Source organism: Mustelus asterias, chromosome 4 (assembly GCF_964213995.1).
Source record: "Mustelus asterias chromosome 4, sMusAst1.hap1.1, whole genome shotgun sequence".
NCBI classification, from domain to species: domain Eukaryota; kingdom Metazoa; phylum Chordata; class Chondrichthyes; order Carcharhiniformes; family Triakidae; genus Mustelus; species Mustelus asterias.
In genome coordinates, this window is record NC_135804.1 from 36481472 (window position 1) to 36508339 (window position 26868).

The window sequence follows — 26868 nt, forward strand, 5'->3', positions numbered from 1 at the left end:
AGTCAGCCTCTCAGTAGCTCTATCAGCAACTGAATTTAGTGCATGAACATTGCATCACTTAGTATGGCCAAAATAAGATTTAATCTTTTTATCACAGCAAAATACTGCAGATGCTGGAAATTTGAAATAAAACAGAAAATGCTGGAAATACCCAGCAAGTCGGGCAACATCTGTGGAGAGAGAAACAGAGTTAATGTTTCAGGGAGATGATGATCTTCCATTCATTCTGGTGAAAGGCTTATTGACCTGAAGCGTTAACTCTTTTTTTTTCCTCTCAACAGATCCTGCTAAACCTGCTGAGTGTTCCCAGCGTTGTCTACATTAATTGTTCTTATGTTGGTCCAAAAATGAATTGTTTTCTTTGACAAATTTCAATAATAAGTGTTAAGAATTTAAACTGAACTGAAATGATTGTGGCATCTTGGCAATTAATGTGCATTTTGTAACATTTGTAACTGTTGTTTTAACAGTAGCAGATACGCATCACATTGCTGGACTCTTTGATGATGAAACAGTGAAACACAGGTTCTGAAGTTGCAGAGTTCAAAACCCCAGTGTGTTGAATTAATTTACTCCACCCAGAGAGACACTATGTGTAATATAGATGGTATTCTCCCTCTCATCTGGAATAGAAAGAGGAATTATCAATCACATTTTCCATTCTTGATTATTATCTAGTGAAACTATTGGTAAATGCATAGGTGGATGTCACACAAGGATAAGATCAGAAGTATGTGATGCCCACTCTAGCCAGTTAATTTGTTAATATTCATGGTCTGGCCTCAAGTTAGTCAACATCACTTAGAACCTACAGTATTTCTGAATATTAGCAAATTATGTTCAATGACATATGTTGGATATTTTCAACGCAACAAATCAATTGGTGATAATTTAATGGATTTGCATGATATAATAATCTAGCTAAATTTTAGTTAACATTCAAATATTTTCTTATATCTTATCTGTCACAGTTGATGAACTGATCAGCCCTAAGGACTTGGACCCTGCTAGGCGTTACATTCCTGCAAAGGAACAGAGAAATATCAGCATGAGGTATTCAAACCAGGTTAGTTTTAAATTAATCTAACTGAAAAACTGGGAAAGAAAAAGAAATCTAAAATAGTAAGATTTGAAAAAACTTCAGCTTTCTACAAAGCAGTGTTCTGACCATGAACTATATAGTTCAGCAAAATGGCATATTAAACAACACCTGTTAAATTATATTTGATGTAACTGAGAAATATTACTAGCTCCTGTTATTTTTTAATTGGCTTGCTATTTGACATGATGGTCAATTATATGCAAAGTTAATTTATTTTGGATAGTCAGTTAAAGAACTTATGTGAATAAATGTGTTAATAGAATGCATATAGTACTCATTGATCTTTATTGATGCCACAGTAAACCTGTTATTTATCGTCAAGAACAGTATGTTCAAAATGTCTTGAGAGTGTTGTTCTGAACTGGATATTTTAAAATAAGGTAAAAGAAAGCATGAGTTTGCACTCAGATATGGTTTTCACAGCCTTGCAGTGTTCCAAAGTGTTTGACAGCCAATTAAATATTTCTTGTAATCGCTTTTGCAATGTAAGAAAAAGAGCAGCCAATTTGTACACAGCAAGGTCCAACAAATAGCAGTGAGAAGATGGAGCCTCAAAGTAATGTCTCCTCTGAAAGACGATGCCTCTAATAGTGCAGTGGAAGCTCCTTCAGTACTGCAATAAAGTATTGGGTCAGATTACATCCTCAAACCTCTAGAATGGGTCTTGCATCCATAACCATGACTCAGGCAAGAGTTCCATCTCTAAACTGCAGCTAACAGCTTTCAGAAAACCCCGTTGTGCAGAACTACATGTTTGTGGATTTTCTGAACTGATTGTGCAATATTATATGACTTAACTATGCCCATGTATACAAGTACAATTTCTAGTTTGGAAAAATCATGTCATTTGATGTGCAAATTACTTTTTGTTACACGTTTAGAGTATGCCTTTAATAATCTATCGAATGCAACAGTACCAGTCAGTCCTATTAGCGAATGTCTTATGTACATGCTGTCCAATTCCTAGCCCAAAAGAAGCATAATCGAGAGTACACCAATGGGTCTACGCTGTGAACTGCATGCCTGTATCTTTCACACATGCTTCTATGTGTGCCTCTCTGGCTTTTTTGAAGGTAAATCAAAAAACATGTATAAAGGTGATGCCTGTCACAAATTTCAACCTCCGAGCAGGGCAAGGACCACATTACCAGTGGTTGCAAAGCTGACCACAGCAATGCGCTTTTCTGTATCTGGGTCTTTCCAGGCATGAGCTGGAAATACTTGCAACATCTTGCAGTTTATTATCCGCCTTTTGGCTAGGATCAAGTGTAGTATGGATTGGATGCTGCACTTGGTTGAGGTCATTAGGTTACATTGAGGCTTCATATGTTTCATATGAAGCAATTTTTAAAAGCGGCATCTCGGCCTTTTGGCTAAGATGCAAATGAGCTCAAGTCTTGGAGGAGGTGTTGCTTTGCTCCTCCAATCAGCTTGGCTCATGTAGATCAGGCCCAGGACAGGGCAATTTGGACGCTTGCCCTGTCTTGTCAGCCTGGATTGGAAATGTCTCAACTTGTTGAGATTTTGAATTGGATTTGATTTGATTGAATTGGAAAAGTATTTTTAAAAATCTTGCAGTTTATTATCTTCTCGGCCTTTTGGCTAAGATCAAGTGTAGTATGGACAGGCTGCACTTGGTTGAGGTCATTAGGTTACATTTAAGCTTCACTTGAAGCAATTTTTAAAAGCGGCATCTCGGCCTTTTGGCTAAGATGCAAATGAGATCAAGCCTTGGAGGAGGTGAGTCTGCACCTACTCCAATTAGCTTGGCTCATGTAGATCAGGCCCAAGACAGGAGTGTAGGCCCTGTCTTGTCAGCTTTGATCAGAAATGTCTCAACTTGTTGAGACTCTGAATTGGAGTTGATTTGATTGAATTGGAAAAGTATATTTTTAAAAATCTTGCAGCTTATTATCGCTTCTCGGCCTTTTGGCTAAGATCAAGTGTAGTATCGACATGCTGTACTTGGTTGAAGTCATTAGGTTACATTTTAGCTTCATTTGAAGCAATTTTTAAAAGCGGCATCTCGGCCTTTTGGCTAAGATGCAAATGAGATCAAGCCTTGGAGGAGGTGCAATGTCTACTCCAATCAGCTTGGATCATGTAGATCAAGCCCAAGACAGGAGGTGAGAGCCCTGTTTTGTCAGCTGGGATCTGGAATGTCTCAATTTGTTGAGACTCTGAATTGGACTTGATTTGATTGAATTGGAATTTTAAAAAAATTTACTTCCCACTGTTTTGTTAGGGAGGCAATTGAGGTTCTCTATTCAACAAGTGCTAACTACCTTTTGTCTTTTTGTTCTCTTTTTTTCTAAAGACCAGCAGGTGGAGTGAGATCAGGTGCCTTTGTTAAATTTGCAAAATTCCCCATAGTGAAGATATCATCAACTGTACATAAATCACTTTGTAGTCATTGGACATTAGCTCCACCATAATATGTGTGACCCTGTATACCAGCAATAAATTATGTTGGTCAATGCCTGGTATCCTGGCAGTTCTTCTGGTGAAAGACAAATAATCCATGTTGACTTCAAGGCCATCTGCAGCTTCCCCCACTGAAAGTTAGAAGCTTTCCACCAGCCGGGCAACAGCCACTGGAATAGTACTGCATAGGAGCACAAGGGACAGGAAAAGGCGTACAATGGACAGGCAGTAAGGGAATGCACAAGGGTTGGAACTGGATGAATGAGGAATTGGGGCTGAGATTACTGGTATTTAATTTGAATTATTTCTTCATGGACAGAAAGGGAATGTGTAGGCTGCCCCCTTCCTCTTCCAGGAAAATGAGGGGGAAAAAAGGACAAGCAAAATAGTAAAGTGAAAGAACAAGAGAGCGAAAATAGGATGCACAAAAGTGAGCCTCAATATGTGTTAATGTTAGTCTTAGCTTGTTCTTTTATACTGCAGTTGTAACACTTTGAGGAGAGTGTTAATATTTCTGCATACAAATTTTACAAGGGAAATTGCATAGTTTTAAGATGATCAGAAAGAACACAGTTAATACATGCTCCTCAGTTCTATGAGCTTGCAAACTATCTTTGTAATGTTTGGTAGAAAGTACTAGTATTATGATTCAAAGTACTTGGTTTGCTAAAAATACCGCAGTGCCTAAAGGGATAATGTCACTTTCTGGTCCTACTTATTTAAAATTTTAAACATCATACTCAAGGTGACATTCATCAGTAATTTAGAGCCTTGGAAACATGTTGCAGGTTTCCATATAGGAAATCATTCTCACAAAAATCAGCTCAATCGGTATGAGGCTATTATAAAGTCAGATCATATTTGTCAGCATGTCAGTGTGAGCGTACATGTTGTGCCTGCTGCAAGCTGGAATGAATGGGCTGACTCGTAATTCCCAAAACTGACTGGATTGGGTCGAGGTCAGAGATTAAAATTCAAAAAATCTGAACAGGAACCCAACCTGCCCTGGCGCTGTCTATTTCCAGTTTTAACAAAGGGAGGACAAAGGGTTGGCAGCCAATCTGCTTGCTTGAGGATATTGGTCATTTACATATTATAATAAGCTGCCTGTCTTTAATAGTCATTCTATTTTTACCTCATGATGACAGGGAATCCCAGGCCTTAGGAAAACCAGCAGCTGAAAGGATGTGAGAATCATGTGAGGATCAATCCATGAGGTGACTGCCTTTACAGAACTGCCTGTGGGTCAGTTTCCTGCAGGCCCAACAAGCTACCCAGTAAAAACCAGTCCCCTCAGCCCCCACCTTCGGCAGCACACTACAATCTGTTTGCATGGCCCACACCACAGGACTTCCTTCACCCTGAGCATCATTCTAACCCACCCTGATTGAGGGCCCTGACTATCATCATCTGACTCCTATCATGCCCAACACAGGGGAGGCGGGGGCACAGTTGTTTTATTGCTGGATTAATAATCCAGAGATCCAGGATAATGCTCTAGGGACCCAGGTTTGAATCCCACCACAGCAGATGGTGGAATTTTAACACCATAAAATATCTGGAATTAAAAATCTAATGATGACCATGAAACAATTGTCATAAAATCCCATCTGGCTCACTAATGTCCGTAAGAAGTCTCACAACACCAGGTTAAAGTCCAACAGGTTTATTTGGTAGCAAAAGCCACACAAGCTTTCGGAGCTTGTGTGGCTTTTGCTACCAAATAAACCTGTTGGACTTTAACCTGGTGTTGTTAAACTTCTTACTGTGTTTACCCCAGTCCAACGCCGGCATCTCCACATCATCACTAATGTCCTTCAGGGAAGGAAACCTGCCTGGTCTGGTCTACATTTGACTCCAGCAATGGTTGACTCATAAATGCCCTGTGAAATGACCTAGCAAGCCACTCAGTTGTGTTCACCCGCTACAAATAAAACATGAAGGAACTAAACCAGGTGCACTCGGCATTCACCGGAAACCGCAACGGCAAACCCACAATGCTGTTAGGAAGAGAGTTCCAGGATTTTGATCCAGTGAAGGAAGAGCGATGCAGTTCAAGTCAAGGTGGTGAGTGGCTTGGAGGAAAACTAGCAGGTAGTGAGGTTCCCATATGTCTGCTGCCCTTGGCCTTTGAGGTGATAGAAGTCATGGGTTTGGAAGGTGCTGTCAAAAGAGGCTTGGAAAGTTGCTGCAGTGCATTTTGTCTATGGAACACAGCTCCCAATGTTTGTCAGTGGTGATGGAGGGAGTGAATGTTTAATGTAGTGGATGGGGTGCCAATCAAGCAGGATGTTTTGTCCTGGATAGTGTTGAGTTTCTTGTGTATTGTTGGAGTCACACTCAATGTAATGGGCCAAAGATGTGGTCTGAAGTTCATCTTGGGGTTAAATGTGACACCAAAATTTGAACAGACTGGTTTAATCTCAAACTGTTTTCGGGGGCAGGGATGGAGTCAGTGGTTTAGGAACAGACTGAAGACAATAAGTTCTTCCCAACATTTCATTGGAGGAAATTTCTGCTCATCCAATAGGAAGGTTGGTTATGGGAGTGTTAGTTTGCAAGGACAGTGGGGTCAGGGTTACTTTTTACCAAGAGGGGAGTGATGACGGCAGATTTAAAGAAGAGAGGGAAAACACCTGAAGAAAGAGAACCATTGACAATATCTGCTAACATGGAGACTAAGAGGGGAAGCAGGGTGGTCAGCAGTTTTGTGGGAATAGAGTTGAGGGAGTGGGAGGTGGAACTCATAGAATGCAGCAGAGGTAGCTAAGCAGATCGTCTTGATCTTGGAGATGAAACAGTCTGTGAGTTTCTTGCATTTGTTGTAGGTGAGGTTTGAGGAGACAGGAGAGGAGTTTTAGACGATGATTTGCAGTAGAGAAAAGAACTCGGGTGTTATCTTTGCATTCCATGATGACCCTGGAGCAGTTTCTGTAAATGAGAACAAGACTTGATCGTGCTTTATATGTCAATCAAATCTAGCAGTAGATGGCTAAACCAATTGTCCACCACATTCTTTCAGGTCTGTATCCCTTCGACATGAGGGGGCAGAAGGACCATACCACAGGGAATAAACATTCTTCCACCCGGCTGCATTTTAGCCAGTATTACCTCATTAAATTAATTAATAAAACTGAAAAAGTTCATTGAGGGCTAATCCCTATCATGCTGAACTGGTTGATGAGTTCCAAGCAAAAATGTTCCATTGACTACCATCATCTGCTTCGTATTCTATTGACAATCCAATCTGTCACGTCTCCCAAAGTCATATTCTCTCACTGTCTCGACAGGTGTGTTTAAAGAATATAGTGATTTTTTTTTAATGTTTAAGAGTTGGAGACATTAAAAATGTCTGTGTGGAGTTTGCACATTCTCCCCATGTCTGCGTGGGTTTCCTCCGGGTGTTCCAGTTTCCTCCCACAGTCCAAAGATGTGCAGTTTAGGTGGATTGGCCATGCTAAATTGCCCCTTAGTGTCAGGGGGACTGGCTAGGGCAAATGCATGGGGTTATGGGGATAGGGCCTGGGTGGGATTGTGGTCGGTGCAAACTCGATGGGCCGAATGGCCTCCTTCTGCACTGTAGGATTCTATGATTTAGTCTATGATTTAGATACAGATGGCTATCTGTTCAGAACCTCTGATTGTCTTGAACAGTTCGAGGTAAAGGTGGAAAAGATGCTTTCCCATTTCTTAGCACTCTCGTGTTCATATGTGATGTTATATTCAAGTGTATGGGTTAATCTTCTGTGGATTTGTTTTCAGTGCATGTTCATCATCTTTCACAGTTCATTTGTGAAAGCGGTCTATGGAAGTGGTTTTATACATATATTTATCAGAGCAACATACTTTGTCTTGGCCAGAAAATTGATTGCTTCCTTGTAGAAGATGCAACAAGCCTCATTCCACTCACCTGCTTTCCCATTCTCCAATTGAAATTCATGACCTACACACCCACAAACCAATTTGACATTCAACTTATCTTTTTTTTCAAAGATCCCTGCTCCCATTCCCTTATTTTGATGGGTAATTACTTCTTCTGCCAAGCTATCAATTTACCTTTGTCTCATTATAGTTTACTGATGGTAGTTTCTACACCCACTTAAGCAGCACAACATAGAGCCAATTTTGCAACGTCCAGGGTTTCCTGATCTCTTAATAGCAAATGTAATCTGCTGCCTTCAAGATTGAGAATCTTACAACTGGCAGACTTTGTTACTGATCTTAGTGATATTATGCTAAGGCAAAAGAAGAGGGCCATCATTGGAAGGCCTTCATCATTCATAGAACAGATGAATGGAAGTAAGAACTTTCATAACCTGGGGGGAGCAAATGGTGGGTTGGGGGGGGGGGGCTTTATTTCCTTCCTAAATGTTGTGAGAAAGATTACCTAAATTTTGCAGATCTTAATATTCTGTGGTGGAGGCCACTGCTGCTCTCCAGTGTGGAAATATGTGATGATAACAGAGATCTGACTCAAGAAAGAGCAAGACTGGGCATTAAATTTTCCTGGGTACAAGGTGTTCAGAAAAGTTAGGAAAGGAGGGGTGGTGGTATTGGTTAAGTAGAACATTGCAGTGCTGGAGAAAAATAATGTCCCAGAAGGTTAAAGGACAGAATCAATTTGGCTGGAGCTAAGGTACAAATAGTGTACAATTACATTGCTTGTTGTAGACTACAGACTGCCAACGAGTGAGAAGGAAGTAGAGAACAAATCTGCAAGGAGATTACAGAAATGCAGATGAAAGAGCAGTTTTAATGGGGAACTTTAATGATGATGTGGAGATGCCGGCATTGGACTGGGGTAAGCACAGTAAGAAGTCTCTCAACACCAGGTTAAAGTCCAACCGTTGGACTTTAAACTGGTGTTGTGAGACTTCTTACTGAACGTTAATGACCCAAATGTAGAGTGGGACAGTGGTAGTGTAAAGGGCAGAGATGGGCAAAAGGCCCTAGATTGTGTTCAGGACAATTTTCTACAGCAGTATATGTCCAATCTGACAAGAAAGGATGCAATGTTGGACATGGTTTTTGGAAATTAGCTGGGCCAAATCGATAAAATGTCATTTAGGAGACAGTGATCATTGTATTGTAATGTTTTGGATGATGGTAGAAAAGGAAAATAGGCAATCCAGAGTAAAAATAATTAACTGGGGGAGCATTGACTTGAATGGGGCAAGAACGGAGCTAGATCGGTCAGACTGGAACTAAAGGTTGGCAGGAAAAACTGTAGCTCAACAATGGGCTGGCTTCAAAACTGTAATGGTCCAGGCACAGTCAAGGTATATTCTCTTAAAAGGAGAAGATCGGGCAAACAAATCCAGAACTCCCTGGATGAAAAATGAGATAGAAAATAAAAGAAGGAAGATAAACTGTGCTTATGATAGGTGTTAGAGGGGGAAAACTCAGTTACGAACCAAGAGGAATATAGAAGATTCAGAGGTGAGGTGAAAAAGCACATTAAAGAAGCGAAGAGGCATTATGAGAAAAAAGTAGCAGCCAACAAAATTGGGAATTTCAATGTATTCTATGGGCACGTAGATTAAGGATCAAAAGGGGGCGTGGCTGAGGTACTAAATGAATACTTTGTATCAGTTCTTACCAAGAAGGTAGATTCGACATCGGCCATGGTGACAGTCAAGGAAACTCTGTCCCAGAAGGATTCAAAATTGATAAAGAGGAAGTGTTGACTAGACTGTCGATACTTAAAGTTGACAAGGGACCGGGAACGGATGGGAGGAATCCAAAGATACTGAAGGAAATGCGAATGGAAATTGCACTGGGATTGCCTTTGTATTGGGATTTGCTTTTCCTGATTTATATCAAAGAACAATACCGCACAGGAACAGGCCCTTCGGCCCTCCAAGCCCGTGCCGCTCCCTGGTCCAAACTAGACCATTCTTTTGTATCCCTCCATTCCCACTCCGTTGATATGGCTATCAAGCTAAGTCTTAAACGTTCCCAGTGTGTCCGCCTCCACCACCTTGCCTGGCAGCGCATTCCAGGCCCCCACCACCTTCTGTGAAAAATATGTCCTTCTGATATCTGTGTTAAACCTTCCCCCCCTTCACCTTGAACCTATGACCCCTCGTGAACGTCGCCACCGACCTGGGGAAAAGCTTCCCACCGTTCACCCTAGCTATGCCTTTCATAATTTTATACACCTCTATTAAGTCTCCCCTCATCCTCCGTCTTTCCAGGGAGAACAACCCCAGTTTACCCAATTTCTCCTCATAACTAAGCCCCTCCATACCAGGCAACATCCTGGTAAACCTCCTCTGTACTCTCTCCAAAGCCTCCACGTCCTTCTGGTAGTGTGGCGACCAGAACTGGACGCAGTATTCCAAATGCGGCCGAGCCAACGTTCTATACATCTGCAACATCAGACCCCAACTTTTATACTCTCTGCCCCGTCCTATAAAGGCAAGCATGCCATATGCCTTCTTCACCACCTTCTCCACCTGTGACGTCACCTTCAAGGATCTGTGGACTTGCACACCCAGGTCCCTCTGCGTATCTACACCCTTTATGGTTCTGCCATTTATCGTATAGCTCCTCCCTACATTATTTCTACCAAAATGCATCACTTCGCATTTATCAGGATTGAACTCCATCTGCCATTTCTTTGCCCAAATTTCCAGCCTATCTATCAGTCATAGAATCATAAAATCCCTGCAGTGCAGAAGAAGCTATTCAGCCCATCAAGTCTGCACTGACCCTCCGAAAGAGCACTCTACTTCAGTCCAATCCCCCACTCCCCCCCGTCTTAACCCCATAACCCCGCACATTGATCATGGCCAACCCATCTAACCTGCACATCTTGGACAATAAGGGGCAATTTATCATAGCCAATTCATCTAACCTGTACATCTTTGGACTGTGGGAAGAAACTAGAGTACCCAGAGGAAACGCATGTAGACACAGGGGGAATGTGTCCACATTCCACACAGTCACCCAAGGCTGGAAAATGTAAATTCCCATACTGGGAGTCAAACCAGGCCTCCTGGGTGAAAACTAGGAATCCTAACCACTGGACCATATGGGATCCAGATCTTGGTGTGCAGGGGACAATTTCAAAATTTGTGGATGATACAAAACTTGGGAGTATTGCAAATTGTAGAATTTCAAAAGGACATAGACAAATTAATGGAGTGGGCAGATAAGTGGCAATTGTGGAGATAAGTTCATTGTGGAGAAGTGTGAGGTGATGCATTTTGGTAGGAGGAACATGGAGAGACAATATGAAATAAGTGGTAAAATTCTTAAGGGGTGTAGGAGCAGGAGGACCAGGATGTATATGTGCACTGACCATTGAAACTGGCAGGAGAGGTGGAGAGAGCAGTTAAGAAGCACGTAATATTCTGAGCTTTATAATAGGGGCATGGAATACAAGAACTAGGAGGTTATGCTGAACTTATACAAGACACTGGTTAGACCTCAACTGGAGTATTGTGTACAGTTCTGGATGCAACACGGTGGGAAGGATGTGAAACATTAGAGAAAGTGCAGAAGAGATGTACAAGAATTGTTCCAGGGATGAGAAACTTCACTTATGATGATAGATTAGAGGGGTTGGGACTGTTTTCCTTGAAGAGAATAAGCCTAAGAGAAGATTTGATACAGGTGCTCAAAATTATGAGGGCATTGAACAGAGTAAATAGGGAAAAGCTGTTCCTGCTCGTAAAAGGATCAGGAAGGAGAGGGCACAGATTTAAAGTGATTTGCAAAAGAAGCAAATGTAATGTGAGAAAGTTTTTCACACAGCAAGTGATTCGAGTCTGGAAAGCACTGCCTGGAAGTGTAGTGGAGGCAGGTTCGATCGAGGCTTTCAGGAGGACATCAGATGATTAGAAAACAATGTGCAGGGGTATGGGGAAAAGGCAGGGGAATGGCATTGAGTCGTAATGCTTGTTTAAAGAACTGGTGCAGACATGATGGGCCAAATGGCTACCTTCTGCACTGTAACAATTCTGTGATAATAAATATTCAGAAGCGAGGTAAGAATAACTGAAAGAAAAACAAGACACAGATTGGGTGGTATGAAGCAAGCAAAAGAACAGGTGATCTAGGAAATTAATTTATATAAATTGTTAGATTGATGTTTTGTCCTGTGTTTTGGTGAATAAGATTAGAAAAGGGATTGCGTACCACTAACTCTTACTCAAATTCCTGTTCCCGAGGTGTTGCTGATTGTTTATAAATGAATCAGTAAAATCCGTTGTTGGAAAAGAAGGTAGTTTCTTAGTAATGGAGAAATAATTTCTGATGGTTCCCGGAATAGGAAGTTGTTTGAAAAGCCGTGGGCTCTATAGTGTGGTATGATCCATCTTTATAAATAAATCTTCTTGAACTGAGTTAAATTGAGGCCTTAGCAGAATTTGTATCTTTGATGTGTCCACCAGTATTTTGTAAGGTAGTCCATCTACAATATGGAGCCATGTAACATGATTTTAACTCAGTGTTTTTCCATATTCAGAGGGGAAGCAATGATATTGTCTTAATCTTTAAAAATACTTTCTGAGCTGCTCTTATTGAATGTGGCAATTAGAAGAGTAGCATCCCACATAAATGTGATTCTGAAAATGTTTTTAATTTTCTGAGAAGTGCATGCACATTTTCAATAAAGGAATTGTACATTGGATTGCTAGATGGTCCTAAATGTTAAAAAAAAATGGTCTAGTAACAACAATGAGTAAATTAGATTGGCAAAACTGAAGATTTGCAGGGCAATCCAAAGCTGTTTCCAGCTGGAATAAAAACCCAGATTTTGCAGTCAGCGGTGAAGGAAAGGCACTTACTTCAGGCTTTGAGTAGCAACATATACAAGATTTAAAGATCCTTTTCTAATGAGGCATTGCTTATAGAGTATAGCATGTACAGGATGAAAAGCAATGACATGGCTCTTTAACAAATCAGATAGAAGAATCCACACTGAGACACGCAATGTCCAAACCAGGAAGTATAAATTAGAATATCTTGTTCACTGTACAATCATTTATTGAAAAATAGAAAGGATTATCGAATTGGGACAAAGAGAAACAGAAAGGAAAAGTAAAATAGGTATTTTATTTTTTGTCTTTTAAATCTACAATAATGATTAAATTCTGAAAGAATGAGACTCCATACTTGTAAAATTAAATTTTCAGTGCCAGTGATGTAGTTTGGCAATGCTAATGAGGTGGCTTGGTAGTAATTAAGACTCGGCGTGTGTTTAAAAACTCAAAGTTTATTTGTTAGTCATAAGTGGGCTTACATTTTATTTAATCAGTGCACAGGATCAATTCCTGGACAGACAAGGATAAGACATGAAGTGAAGGAGAAAAAGGTACTGATGCATTGTGTGTATATTTATAAATGAGCTCAAATGGTGCATATGATGAAAACTCAAGGTATAGCCAACAGAATAGGGCTAGTGACTTGTACAGGATCCTTATAAGACTGTGTATTGTTTTTCAATAGTAAGGGATGGAGGCTAATGAGTCTAATGATTTGTTGTTGCTCAAAAGTGGGCTTTTTTACTGCCTCTGGAATGTTTTGAACACAATCAAGTTATTCCGGCAACAAATTAAATTATGTGCAGTAATGTAGAGATTCATATCTGATGTGTTGCACCACTGTACTTGACTTTGATGAAAGACTCTGTAACAGAAGGGAATTGGCTTTATACATGATTGAAAAAAAATTGTACATAACCAGATAGAAACTTAGCTTTTGGTCCAGACTCCAAAACTGCAATTATGATTCATTTAAGCTAAACTTGGAAAAAAACAAAAGTGCTGGAAATACAAAGCATCTGATATTACAAAGATGGGTTGTGTTTAAGATGAAGAAACTAGAACATGGCCTATGGGCTTGATGAGGCAAGTGTGCTTTGATGGTTGATATTCCATGGCATTATACATAGGGAGTCAGGACCAATACCATACTCAGGTGAAATGGTTTTGAACAATAGTGCATAAATGGACCTAGATGGAGGAGGTAAGAGAAAGATGAAAATGGAGGTGATGAGAAAGGGCAAGAGATGAAAAACAGAAGCTGGAGAAGACCGACAAAGGAAAAGAGACAGGGAAGAACAACAAAGTGGCATGGGGCAAGATGGTGCAAAGACAATGCAGCACCTCATTAGAAATTGAGGGTTGGCCAGTAAACACGAGGAGCAATTGCAGTGCAATCTTTTTGTTTATGTCTCTCCCTGATTTTTGTGTTGGGGGAAGGGTGGATTCAATACCCTTCCTGTGATAACTTGAGACCACAAATAGGGTAATCGAGTGGGTTGTTTGAAGAATGATCTTCTTTATATAAATAAATAACAATAACAGTAATAACTGTGAAAACAGGAGCATGAATAAAACAGAACACTCTCTTGCAGACTGAAAAACCCTCCAAAACCTCCACATTCTCAGAACCCTCAACAGATACAAATAAAACAATTACATAGGAGAAAAGGCTTATAAGAACATTTGGTAACACTTCCCTTCTCCTGCATTTTCTTGTAATATTCGGTAGCTATGTGAGATAGTGAGATGCTTTTCCCTTTAATTCATAGGTTTCTTAGTGAGGCTTGGGATGCTGTTCCACAGCAGATACAATGCTTGGGATTGTAATACCGAAGTGTGAGTATTGCAACGCAAAGTCTGTGGGTCACAACTAGCACTTCTAGTAATATAAGTTTAGCCGTAAGATGAAGGTTTACCCAAGAGTTTTCAATTAAATATGATCTCCACATACTGAATTTAATATAAAACTAGGCAATCACCTTTAGGCTTTTGTATCAAGGCCTTTACAGTGGAATGTCTACAAACGGAAGTTAGCAAAATATTGGTTACAGAAGTGCAGTTGAATATTTGCAACAAGTAAATTTATAATTGTTAAACCTGCTTTGTGCAAATCAACACCTTATTTCAAAAATACATTTTCCATGAACTGTGGCTGGGGTTCTCCAATCTCGTTCACCCCGCCACTGCTGCCAGCAAGAACAAATAATTTGGCACTCGACTAAAACTCCATTCATTACAGTGGGCCTGGAGAATCCCAGCTGTGGGCGAGGTCAGAGAATTCCGCCCTGTGCTTTTCACATTGTTTCAAATTTTGCTGTAGGTAAGAAATGTGTGCTGCTGTGCAGAAGATGGTATTATGAAGAATTACTATGTGCTGCAATGGGGTTACTAATAAATTGGTATGTGTTAATTATAGTGGTGGGCAGTGACAGCTGTTTTGCAAGATGGTTTTGCCTAATGGATTTTGGAATGAATCCTTCCATATTTCTGTTCACTGAACATGCTGAAAGTCCGCTGTTTAATTGCTGTTGTAAATGTTGATTCAGATTTCAAAGAACTCATTGGGATTAAGAGCAGTAGTTTGTGTATAACATAATATATTTCAGCATGTACAAGTTTAGAGAAAGTGTTTCCTTCCTTTCTCCTTTCTTGCAGTTTTCCTACTCAAAACAGAATTTCTAGGCAGGAATTTTGTTCTCGAGCTTCTATTAATAACCCCCTTCATGGGAGCTGTAAAATGGGGTACAGAGCAATCCTTCCTAATTTCATCATTGACCCACTTTCTCAATTTCTGCAGGAAAGCATCTAACCTCTACATGACACGTCTTTGTGATTGTGCAGTATAATTGGTATTCAGTTGATAACTCACCATGTAAGATTGAGTCGGTGAATCCACATCCTGTCATTTTGTAGCCCACTGGGTTGACCTATATATCATCACATATTCATCTTGTAAATTTGGATACTCATGCACTCATGCACGTATATGAAGACAGCATCTGCCTTTCTCGTTTCACTAAATATAGACATTAAGTAGCATAGGTTCCCCAGATATCTTGGTCAACATATTCTAAGACTTTTGGCTCTATTGTGTGGTTCCAGATGGAGTAAGTGGAAAAAGTAGGAAGGCGATGTATTCAGTAATTGCCAGTGTGTTTTGATTGATCATTCAGTCAGCTGTGTTGCCTCATGAAAGATCTCTTTACTGCGGAAATATGTATTTTATACTAGGTAATTGATCAGCTAATACTACAGAAAAAAATGTTTTACAGCAATCACACTATTTCCTGTATTTGAGAATACTTCTGATATACAATACGAGCAAAGCCTGTTTTTTGGCTACTATTTTGATTTTAAAATTCTGTCACGAAATATTTTATCCATTTAAATAATTTATGCATTACTGAATGAAATATGCAGTTAATAGAGCTGATTTTGCACAAGTAAGATAAGACCACATTGCACTTACTGAAGGCTTCAAATTATGTCACAAACAATGAACATGAAGCTTGAGGAGCAAAATTTCCTGACGTGGTGTAACTGGCAAGTTGCAGCAAAATTGCCATCAGTTAATACACCAATCTTACTAAAATTTACTGTGTGCCTAATTTAACAGTGCTGAGTTTTATGAATTTCTTCATCCCTCTAAAACTCCACTTCCTAAACATCAACCTTATCCCTTTCTCTGATAACTCAGTTGAGGCCGAGGCAGATTGGTATCCTGGTGAGCTTCCAACCACACATCTCACCATCACAAAGACACCTATTTCAACCTCTCATATCACCTGCCATCACTTCTGCCCCAAGATCATCTACTACTGAAATCCTCATCCATGTCTTTATTATCTCTAGAATTAACGATTTTAATGCACCCCTGCTTGACCTCCCATGTTATCCCCTTCATAACCTTTCTTTTTCTTCCCTGTTTGGTTTTGCATCATTGCTGATGATTCACATGTATTTCTTATTTATCGTGAATTCTCAGGTAAGTGTGCAATCCAGTTGGAACAAGGCGTTGTTGGTTGCATTGGGAGCAGTGTAGGTCATATTCCATTGCTACAGAGGCTTCTGCCGCAACTAACGAGTTGTTTCCCTGCACAGGTAAAATAAGAGCAAGAAGGTTAGCGCACAAGGCAAGCTGGTTTCTTTCAGCTAATGCACCTTATCCATTAAAAAAGATTAGCCAAGGTGACTAGCAGTATATCAGCTGATTGCGATGTTGGAGAAGACGATGGACCCGATTCTCTGACCTCGTCAGATAGCCAGCCGAATGGGTTGTCGGCCAAAAATCAAAATTTCCAACAGGCATGAGAGCTCTTGGCATTCACTCCACCTGCCCCACCAGTCCCAGTTGGATTCCTGCCCAAATTGGGCGGCAGACCAATAATTATGCAAACCCACGAAATTGAATGTCATCAGTAGGTTTGACAACTAATTCACCAGCCTCCAGCCATTCACCTGACCCACCAGTGGGAATAGCAATAGGCAGGCTTTACATTTGCTACCCACAAACAGGGACATGACACGCTGGACCCTGAGGGTTCAAGGGAGCACCACCAACCCCTCATCTTCTCCCACCACCACTCAAATCACAGGTCACCCCACCACGCAGGCATGAGAGCGACCCGATCCAACCCCATTCAGCCTCCCTTCAGGTCACACGCCTTGGCAGTGCTAACGATTCACTGCCCTCTGGCACCCTTGCCTGGTGCCTTGGACCCTGAGGAGGTTCAAGGTGGTAAGTCCAGAGGCCATTTGCCCCTCTGCTGCTGCAAGACTGCAGAAGAAGGGTCCCTCGAGAGTCCTGGGGGTTGGGTGGGCTCGGACTGGGGGTAAGCGTTGATCTCACCACTCTCTGCCGGGACAGGAGTGCCGTGGCTGGACTGCCCCTTCTAGCCCTAGCAGATCTGAAGATCACCCCTGTTCCGAATGACACCATTACACCATTAACACCTCTTTGTCTTAAGCCCATGACAGCTTTGTCAATCTCTCCTTTGCTCCAACCTATCACTGACTCTCCATTCTGCCTCACCCTCTCGCCGCATGTAGTTCTGTAGAAGGGTCATTGGGACTTGAAACGCTTGGGGCTCATCAATAGCCAGGACTTTGTTTTCAAATCCCCATCCATGGCCGCCTTCTCAACAATAGCCAGAGGCTACTTTTGCAAAGGCCAGGAGCAGCACAAGAAGCCTGGACTTGACTGGTGGAGAAGCAATTTTGGTTGCGCTGATGGGCATCACTTTGCTTTACATTGAGACCGAGGAACGTTTCTGAAATATGGGTGAAAATGAGAACCAACATTCCGCTAATTCCTCAGCATTAAACCCCCTCAACAAACCTACCACCTGAACATTAAACCACCTCATTATAACCTCAACTTAACATCGAGCCCACCTCAACGCTTAACTAAATCAATATTGCAAACATTTTATGCATAACAATTTCTCTCTCCTTCCCTCTGCCTGGTCTTAGATGCTGCCCTCTCTCTTCAGCCTAACTTATGCTGCATTTAAAATCATGGTCATAGAATGTCCACCTCAAGAGTGCAGCATGACTTAAGATGGTAAAGTTTCACCCCATTCCCAGGGTGGGAATTCCACAGGACCTGCTGCAGCGCATGGTAGATGAAGAGCGATATTAGGTGGGATGTGAAAGTAGCATTCTTCCCAATCCTGTCCCATAAACTCACCACAAACCTAATGCTATCCAAAGCTGCTGTCGGTGCCCTAACTCGCACCAAGTTCTGTTTACCCATCACCCCATGGTCGCTAACCTCATTTGGCTCCTGGTTAGCCAGCGCCTTGATTGTAAAAATCTTGTCTTTGATTTCCCATGGCCGCCTTCTCCCTATCCTGGGTTCCAGCTGTGCAACCCTCCAAGATTTCTGTACTCCTCTAATTCTCTTTGGCATTCCCAGTTTTAATCATTGCACTGTTGGCTGTTCCTTCAGCTGCCAAGGTCCTCAGCTGTGAATTCCCTCCATAAACCTTCCTGCTTCTCCAACTTGCTTTTCTTATTTAGCACGCACCTTAAAACCTGCCTCTTTAACTGAGCTTTTGTTCATCTGCCTCGATGTGTCATATTTTGCTGTATAATGCTCCTGTGAAGCTCCTTGGGATGTTTTACTACGTTAAAAGTGCTACATTGTTGCTGGAACATGTAAGGTATTTTTTTGTAGTGAAACGATTAAGGGCATAATTATCACTGAAATTTCAACTACAAGGCACTTTTTTAAGGAGAAATTTAGAATTCTAAAATATAATTCAATATAAATTTAAAATATGGTTTAATCTGTAGTTTTACTAGCATCCTAACATTATGGCAAGAATGAAATTTATAGGGCATTAGATGACACATTCAATAAATATACGTGAGTACTGAGATCTTGAAGCTGTAACCTTACTGTATGCCTTATGCAGTTGCCAGCTGAGTAACTTTAACCTTTTCACTGGCACATACCTATATTTAGGTTTGAACGAGCTGTACCCTAGACAGCATCTACTTGTATTTCTGCTTGCACTGCCTTTTTGTTCAAACAACAACATTTTACAACTGCACAGTGTGTAATGACTGGAACAAATGCAGCCCAGGAAAAAATAATTAACAGCCAATCAAAAAATACTTTCACGGTAGCCAAAATTGAGTGCCTTGCTAAGTTTGTGTTTTCAGAGCAAACCAATGAGAGCATCTAATGTTGGCACAGTAATATTACAAATTTAAAATGTCTTACGTTCTGGCTGTAGCAATAGATCTGCACACTCCAAAACACAGCATTCATGTGATCTACTGTGGGGCACCACCAAACCAAATATAAAGATCAGACCTGTGTTCAAATATACTGTTTATCTGCAATAAATACCTGGTACCAGTATGAAGACTTAAGACAGAGTTTTACGATCTCCCGCTAGCAGGTTTGCATCCAATTGTTAGTGTCTTAAATTTTGAGACTGACAGAAGGAGATCAGCAGGGCTGGCAGGGGAAGGGACCATCGGGGGAGCTCAATAGGTTAACCTGCTCAGACCTCGGGCAGGAAGGGGGTGTGGCGCCTTCTCAAGGGTCCTCTTTTTACACTGGGCACTCTCCCGCCTCCCTCCAAGGTCTGCCCCACATGGGGCTCCCGTCCCACTCAATCAAGACCCCTACCACTGTCTCCCCATTCCCCCAGGTCTCACTTACTCTCCCTGCCGTGAGACTTCCCATCTTTTCCTAGCCCTGGGCTCCAGCATGTAGAATCTGTATACTGCTTGTAGTCACCACCCTGGCCATTGCTGCCACTGGTGCTGCTGGAACTACGGAGTTGCCAGCTAATCAGAATGGGAGTGGCGGGATGTTCCATTTCCAGCCAATTAATACAACCTTGAGTGTTAAATGGTTGTGAGGCTGCTATGATTGGAGGGGATGCATTTCCCACTGAATCAGAAACCCCACCAACGGAAAGATTCTGCCCTTGGATCTATTGTAGTGCCTTTCATAAACTCAAAATGTCTCCATGCACTTTACAACCAACAACATAGATTTGAAGTGTAGGAAACATGATAGCCAATTAATGCACAGCATGGTCCCACAAACAGCAATGTGATAATAACCAGATAATTGTCTTAATTGTGCTGGCTGAAGGATAAATATTCGCCAGAACACAGTGCTGTATGCTCTTTTACTTTGTTTTACTTTATTTATAAAATATTTGTAAGACAATTGCGAAACACTTCTAAATCGCCATCCCGTAAAGTATTATAATATTGAAGTTTTCTACATAGGTTATGTGGCATTATAGGTGCTTCAATGCAATTGTGATACATATATTCACTGCATACATTCAATGCGAGTCATCCAGTCTGAGGGGGTCTATATAATTCCCAGTCCCTCGGTACACGATGACTGAAAGGTCTTCACAGTGACTTTTTCCCATTGCATCTCTATGGTGGTTGCCCAAGCTTCTGTGCATCCCTCAGCACATGATCATAAAGTTTTACAGCACAAAAAGATGTCCTTTGGACCATCATGTTTGTGCTGGCCATTAAGCACCTATCTATTCTCATCCCATTTTCCCACACTTGGCCCATAGCCTTGTAAGCTATGGTGTTTCAATGCTCATGTAAATGTTTCTTAAATGTTGAGGATTCCTGCTTTCTCCACCCTTTCAAGCCGAGTTCAGGTTCCCACCACCCTCTGGTTTTAGGTTTTAAATACCCTCTAAGTCTCCTGCCTCTTACCTTAAATCTGTTCCCCCTGGTTATTGACCTGTCTACACAGGGGAAATGGTGCTTCCTATCTATCCTATTTATGTGCTTCATAATTTTGTGCACCTTAATCAGGTTGCCCCTCAGCCTTCTCTGCTCTAAGGAGAACAACCCCAGCCTCTCTTCATAATCCTGGACTTAGAATGTTGCAAACTGGCACATTCCAATCAGGAACAACTCTTTGCACTGGAAGACAAGCAAGTTTTGGGCCAGTGACATGGCAAGTGAGGCCCAGGAAAGCAGAGGAAATGCTTCAAGGACACCCTCAAAGCCTCCTTGAATAAGTGCAACATCCCCACAGACACCTGCAAATCCCTGGCCTGTGACCACCCGAAGTGGAGGAAAAGTATCTGGGAAGGAGCTGTGAACAGCTCGAATTTATCACCGAGAGCAAGCTGAAGTGAAGCATCAACAGTGAAAGAAGCATGTGGCAATTCGAGCACTCACTCACCTATTCCTCCAACAACCATCTGCCCCACCTGTTACAGAGACTGTAGATTGCACTTGGAGTCCTTGGTCACCTGAGAACTCATTTTTAGTGTGGAAGCAAGTCATCCTCAACTCCAAGGGACTTCCTAAGAAGAAGAAAATCCTTCAGCTGCAGTTTATGTTTGTCTCTGTGTGCACCCCTGGGAGTGCACACAGACCCAAACTGTGTCTTGTGTCACAGAACTGCTCGGAATGAACCTCAACAAAAACCACATCTCTCTCCAGGCATTCTTTGCAAAGGCACATTCCACAAGAAGGTGAACAATGGTCTCTTTCCCACCATAGCCACTTCGAGGGTAACGTGCAAATGAGGTGACACTCAGGGCATGTAGGGAAGATCTGACGGTCTGGGCCTCCCTCACCACCTGTCAAGCTACATCTTGCTGATTGTTTGAAAGTTCTGGCAATAAGACATTCTACAAAATGACTTTGACAGTCTGTTCAGGGAACCATCCAATAGGATCCGTCATCTCCTTTTCCCACTGACCCTCTGGAACATTATATGCAGACTGTTGCCTGATGGTCTTGTGGTCAAAGGCACTTTTATGCATAAATTCATACACGAGTGACAGATGTTACTGCATAGTCCAACTACTTGGAGCATTCTGTGGCAGCATAACCAGACCCATCCTTTGCAATGCCAGGTCCAGGTAGAACCTCAGCACATCGTGATACTTGGTGTTAGCATACTGAGGGTCTATGCACAGCTTGATACAGCCACACACAAAGGATGAAGGCGATGTTGGGCAAGCCTTTTTCCCATTTATCTAGAGGTGTTTGCCTCAAGTCCCTGAGAACATAGTCCATTTCGATCTCCAGATCAAGTGGAAAATAACTCAGGTGATCGTCACACTACAGGAGTGAGGAATGGGTCAGACCTGCACCATGTACAGCAACACTGAAAGTGCGTCACACCTGATGACCAGGTTCTTACTCAAAATGGAGAGAAAGTATTGCTCCTACATGCCAAGTTTTTTTTATCACAGCTACTTGTTCCTTCCAGTTTCTAATAGAACCATAGAGAACCATAGAAAATTACAGCTCAGAAACAGGCCTTTTGGCCCTTCTTGTCTGTGCCGAACCATTTTATGCCTAGTCCCACTGACCTGCACTTGGACCATATCCCTCCACACCCCTCTCATCCATGAACCCGTCCAAGTTTTTCTTAAATGTTAAAAGTGACCCCACATTTACCACTTTATCCGGCAGCTCATTCCACACTCCCACCACTCTCTGCGTGAAGAAGCCCCCCCTAATATTTCCTTTAAACTTTTCTCCTTTCACCCTTAACTCATGCCCTCTGGTTTTTTCTCCCCTAGCCTCAGCGGAAAAAGCCTGCTTGCATTCACTCTCTCTATACCCATCAAAATCTTATACACCTCTATCAAATCTCCCCTCAATCTTCTACGCTCCAGGGAATAAAGTCCCAACCTATTCAATCTCTCTCTGTATGCCTTGGTTCTTTTGAATCATATTCCCAGCAACTTCAGGGTATCTGATCTGATAGTGAAGGGGACAAAGGATCAGTCAGCCCAGTTCCCAAAGAATGTGGCCTCACTCTTGCCATGGGATATTTTAATTCACCTGATACGGGTGTCATCTACTTGTTAGTGTACCTATTAGCGCACCAGGATTATTCAGAACATAAGAACATGCATAAGATCTAGGAGCAGGAGTAGGCAATTCATCCTCTCCGCCATTTAATATGATCATGGCTGATCTCATCTTGGCCTCAACTCCACTTTCCTGCCCACTCACCATATACCTTCAAACCCTTTCTAATTAAAAGTCTGTCCACCTCACCATTAATTTACCCAATATCCCAGCATCCACCACGTCCTGGGTGGTGAATTCCACAGACTCACAATTCTTTGTGAGAATTAATTTCTCCTCATCTCTGTTTTACATCTGACACACCCAATCCTAAAACTATGACCTCTTGTTCTAGATTGCCCTACAAGAGGAAACATCTTCTCCACGTCTACTTTGTCAACCCCTCTTATCATCTTGTACATCTCAATTAGATCTCCTCTCATCCTTCTAAACTCTAGGGAGTATAGGCCTAAACTGCCCAATCTATCTTTGTAAGACAACCCCATATCTCTGGAATCAATCTAATGAACCACCTCTGAACCACCTCCATTGCAACTACATCCCCCTTCAAGTAAGGACACCAAACTACACAATACACTAATGCTTTTTCAGTAGTAACAACACTTCACTACTTTTATATTCTATTCCTTTAGCAATAAATGCCAAGATTCCATTTGCCGTCCTTATTACCTGCTCTACCTGCACACTAGTTTTCTGTGATTCATGCACAAGGACACGCAGATCCCGCTGCAACAAAGCACACTTGCGGTTTCTCTCCATTTAGATCATTTGCTTTTGTATTTTTCCTACCAAAAGAATAACCTCAGACTTATATAAGTTAAACTCCATCTTCCAAATTTTGTCCCATTCACTTAACCTATCCATATTCACTTGTAAATTTCTTATTTCATTGTCACAAGTGATTATCCCACCTATTTTAGTGTCATCTGCAAATTTGGCTCTGGTACATACTATCCCTGCATCGAAGTCATTGATATCAGATTGTAAATAGTTGGGGCCCAAAAACCGAACACTGTGGCACTCCACTAGTTACATCTTGTCAATCAGAAAAAGACCCATTTATCCCAATTCTCTGCCTTCTGTTGGTTATGATGTGGAGATGCCGGCGTTGGACTGGGGTAAACACAGTAAGAAGTTTAACAACACCAGGTTAAAGTCCAACAGGTTTATTTGGTAGCAAAAGCCACACAAGCTTTCGGAGCTCTAAGCCCCTTCTTCAGGTGAGTGGGAATTCTGTTCACAAACAGAGCATATAAAGACACAAACACAATTTACATGAATAATGGTTGGAATGCGAATACTTACAACTAATCAAGTCTTTAAGAAACAAAACAATGTGAGTGGAGAGAGCATCAAGACAGGCTAAAAAGATGTGTATTGTCTCCAGACAAGACAGCCAGTGAAACTCTGCAGGTCTAGGCAACTGTGGGGGTTACAAATAGTGTGACATGAACCCAATATCCCGGTTGAGGCCTCGTGACACACGAGGACGGCCTCAACCGGGATATTGGGTTCATGTCACACTATTTGTAACCCCCACAGTTGCCTGGACCTGCAGAGTTTCACTGGCTGTCTTGTCTGGAGACAATACACATCTTTTTAGCCTGTCTTGATGCTCTCTCCACTCACGTTGTTTTGTTTCTGAAAGACTTGATTAGTTGTAAGTATTCGCATTCCAACCATTATTCATGTAAATTGAGTTTGTGTCTTTATATGCTCTGTTTGTGAACAGAATTCCCACTCACCTGAAGAAGGGGCTTAGAGCTCCGAAAGCTTGTGTGGCTTTTGCTACCAAATAAACCTGTTGGACTTTAACCTGGTGTTGTTAAACTTCTTATTCTGTTGGTTAGCCAATCCTCTATCCAAGCTCATAAATTACCCCTAATCGCAAGTGAACTAACCCTATGTATTAACTTTTTGTGTGCACCTTATCAAATTCCTGCTGGAAGTACAGATGTACTTCATCTACAGGATCCCTATTATCCACCGCCCTTGTTACATCTTCGATGAGCTCAAGCAGATCAGTTAAATGTGATTTACCCTTCATAATACCATGCTGACTCTGGTTGCATTTGACTTTCCAAATGTCTTGTTATTACTTCTTTAATAATGGATTCTAACAATTTCCCAATGACAGATGTTAAACGAATTAGCCTATAATTTCCTACATTTTGCCTCCCGTTTTGAATAAGGGCGTTATATTAGGGCAGTCACAGTGATTAGCACTGCTGCCTCACTGCGCCAGGGACTTGGGTTTAATTCCAGCCTTGAGCTACTGTCTGTGTGGCGTTTGCACATTCTTCCCGTGTCTGCATGAGTTTCCTCCAGGTGCTCCGATTTCCTCCCACAATCCAAAGAAGTGTGGATTAGGTTGACTGGCCAGGCCAATTTGCCCCTTAGTATCAAGGGCTAGCAGGATAAATTTGTGGGGTTATGGGGATAGGGCCGACGTGGGATTCTTGTTGGTGCAGGCTCGATGGGCTGAATGGCCTTTTTCTGCATTGCAGGGATTCTATGATTAGCATTTTTTCAATCCACTAGAACCTTTCCTGCATCCGGGGAATTTTGGAATATTGTAACCTGTGGAGCAACTATTTCCACTGCCACTTCCTTTAAGACCCTAGGATGTAGACCATTAGGCCTGGGTACTTGCCTGCTTTCAATCCCAATTGTTTGAGAAGTTTTACTATAACCTCTGCATTTTGTGTTGCTATTGGGATGGTACTCAGTCTTCCACCATGAAAACTGAGGCAAAATATTGATTTAGTGTCTCGGCCATTTCTGCATACCCCAGCTTATGTTCCCAGGGACCGACATCCACTTTAGTTACTCTCTTCCTCTTTATATATTTATAGAAGGTTTTGCTGGACATTTTAATCCGGTGTAACTTCTGGCCTGAATGCCAGGTTAAGTTGATTATACGCCGCATATACATGTGGGACATCACAGAAGTCCCTGCGCATGTGCGCTGAAAGAGCGCCAATTTTGAATCTCCAATCGAGGTTCTGAAAAATGCCAGTATTGAAGCACTGATTTGCATTTCTGCCAAAATCTCCATCACTGTTGTTAGGTGAGTTTTTGCCCTTATTTATTTGCATTTTATGTTTTGGCCTAGCTGCAGTGCGTAGAGGCAACATACATTCTTTGGAATTTTTTTTGTACATGTTTTAACGTATTTGTAAAGCACAAAAAATGAAAGAATGATTTTTTAATTTTTTTTACAATTTTGTCATGACAACTAATTCCAGTTTTTTAAAAAAAGTTCATTCATATACAACAAAGTGGATATTAGTGTCTGGAATGAATTTCAGCATATGGATTTTGTAATATATTTTAAGCCATTTTTAGCCCTATTTTAAGAGTCTCCCTGATGCAACGTTGATCCTTATACAACTTGGCTAGTTCAAATGTTTTAGGAAAGCATATCCCTTAAGATGATATATGCAAGTCTCCTGAAATGTTTATCCCAATTTTAAGAGTCTCCCTGATGCGACGTTGATCCTGATGCAACTTGGCTAGTTCAAACGCTTTAGGAAAGCATATCACTTCAGATGACATATGCAAGTCTCCTGTAAGCTGATGTGAACTAGGTATTACAGAATCCATTGCAGCTTGAAAATCTCGAGTCATGTTCCACCACCACTGGAATATCGTGTTTTTCGCTTGATTCTCAACTAAAGTTCTTTAAGAAACTTTGATGTAGGCATGGAAGAGTCAGGCTACATGTAAAATCCAAACCCTTCCCCCTCACCTCTTCTCTCTCCCTCTCTTCCCCGCCCCCCCCTTTTTCCTCCTTCCCCACCTTACCCATCCTCATATCCATCCCTCACCTCCTTGTTTAGAGACAACAGAGTTGTTGTGTTAATGTATAGATATTTTATTGTTGTTAGAGAAATATATATTTTGTAAGAAACTTGAAAAGACGAGGCAATTAAACATCAGTGCAGCTGCTAAAGTTAAATGTTAACATGGTATCAAAGTTTTGTATTTATAACATTTTTGTTAATATTTTCCATTAAACTACAAAATTCTACGAATGCTTTATTGAAACAAAACATTTAAATATGAAAAATTATACAAATGCTTTATTGAAACATACAGAACAGTTAAATATGATAATTATAAATTAAATAAGCAAGGCAGAAGAATGATAAACATCTAGATTTTCCATGGCCCAAACGTGAACTCTCCTTTGATCAATCTCATGCAGGTATCCAAATCATG

General features: G+C 41.4%; 1 protein-coding gene and 1 non-coding gene across 5 annotated transcripts in view; both read left to right on the top strand.

Annotated features, from left to right (window-relative positions):
• Window positions 1-26868, top strand: part of phkb (phosphorylase kinase, beta) — a 261679-nt gene that overhangs the window by 156483 nt on the left and 78328 nt on the right. For all 4 annotated transcript variants that reach the window (XM_078210829.1, XM_078210828.1, XM_078210830.1 and 1 more), the window contains one exon: window positions 972-1066. In XM_078210829.1, the coding sequence (XP_078066955.1) occupies window positions 972-1066 (95 nt within the window). The remainder of the gene's footprint in view (window positions 1-971; window positions 1067-26868) is intronic.
• Window positions 3016-3214, top strand: LOC144493271 (U2 spliceosomal RNA). Its single transcript, XR_013497714.1, has one exon. It is a non-coding gene; the product is annotated as a U2 spliceosomal RNA (small nuclear RNA).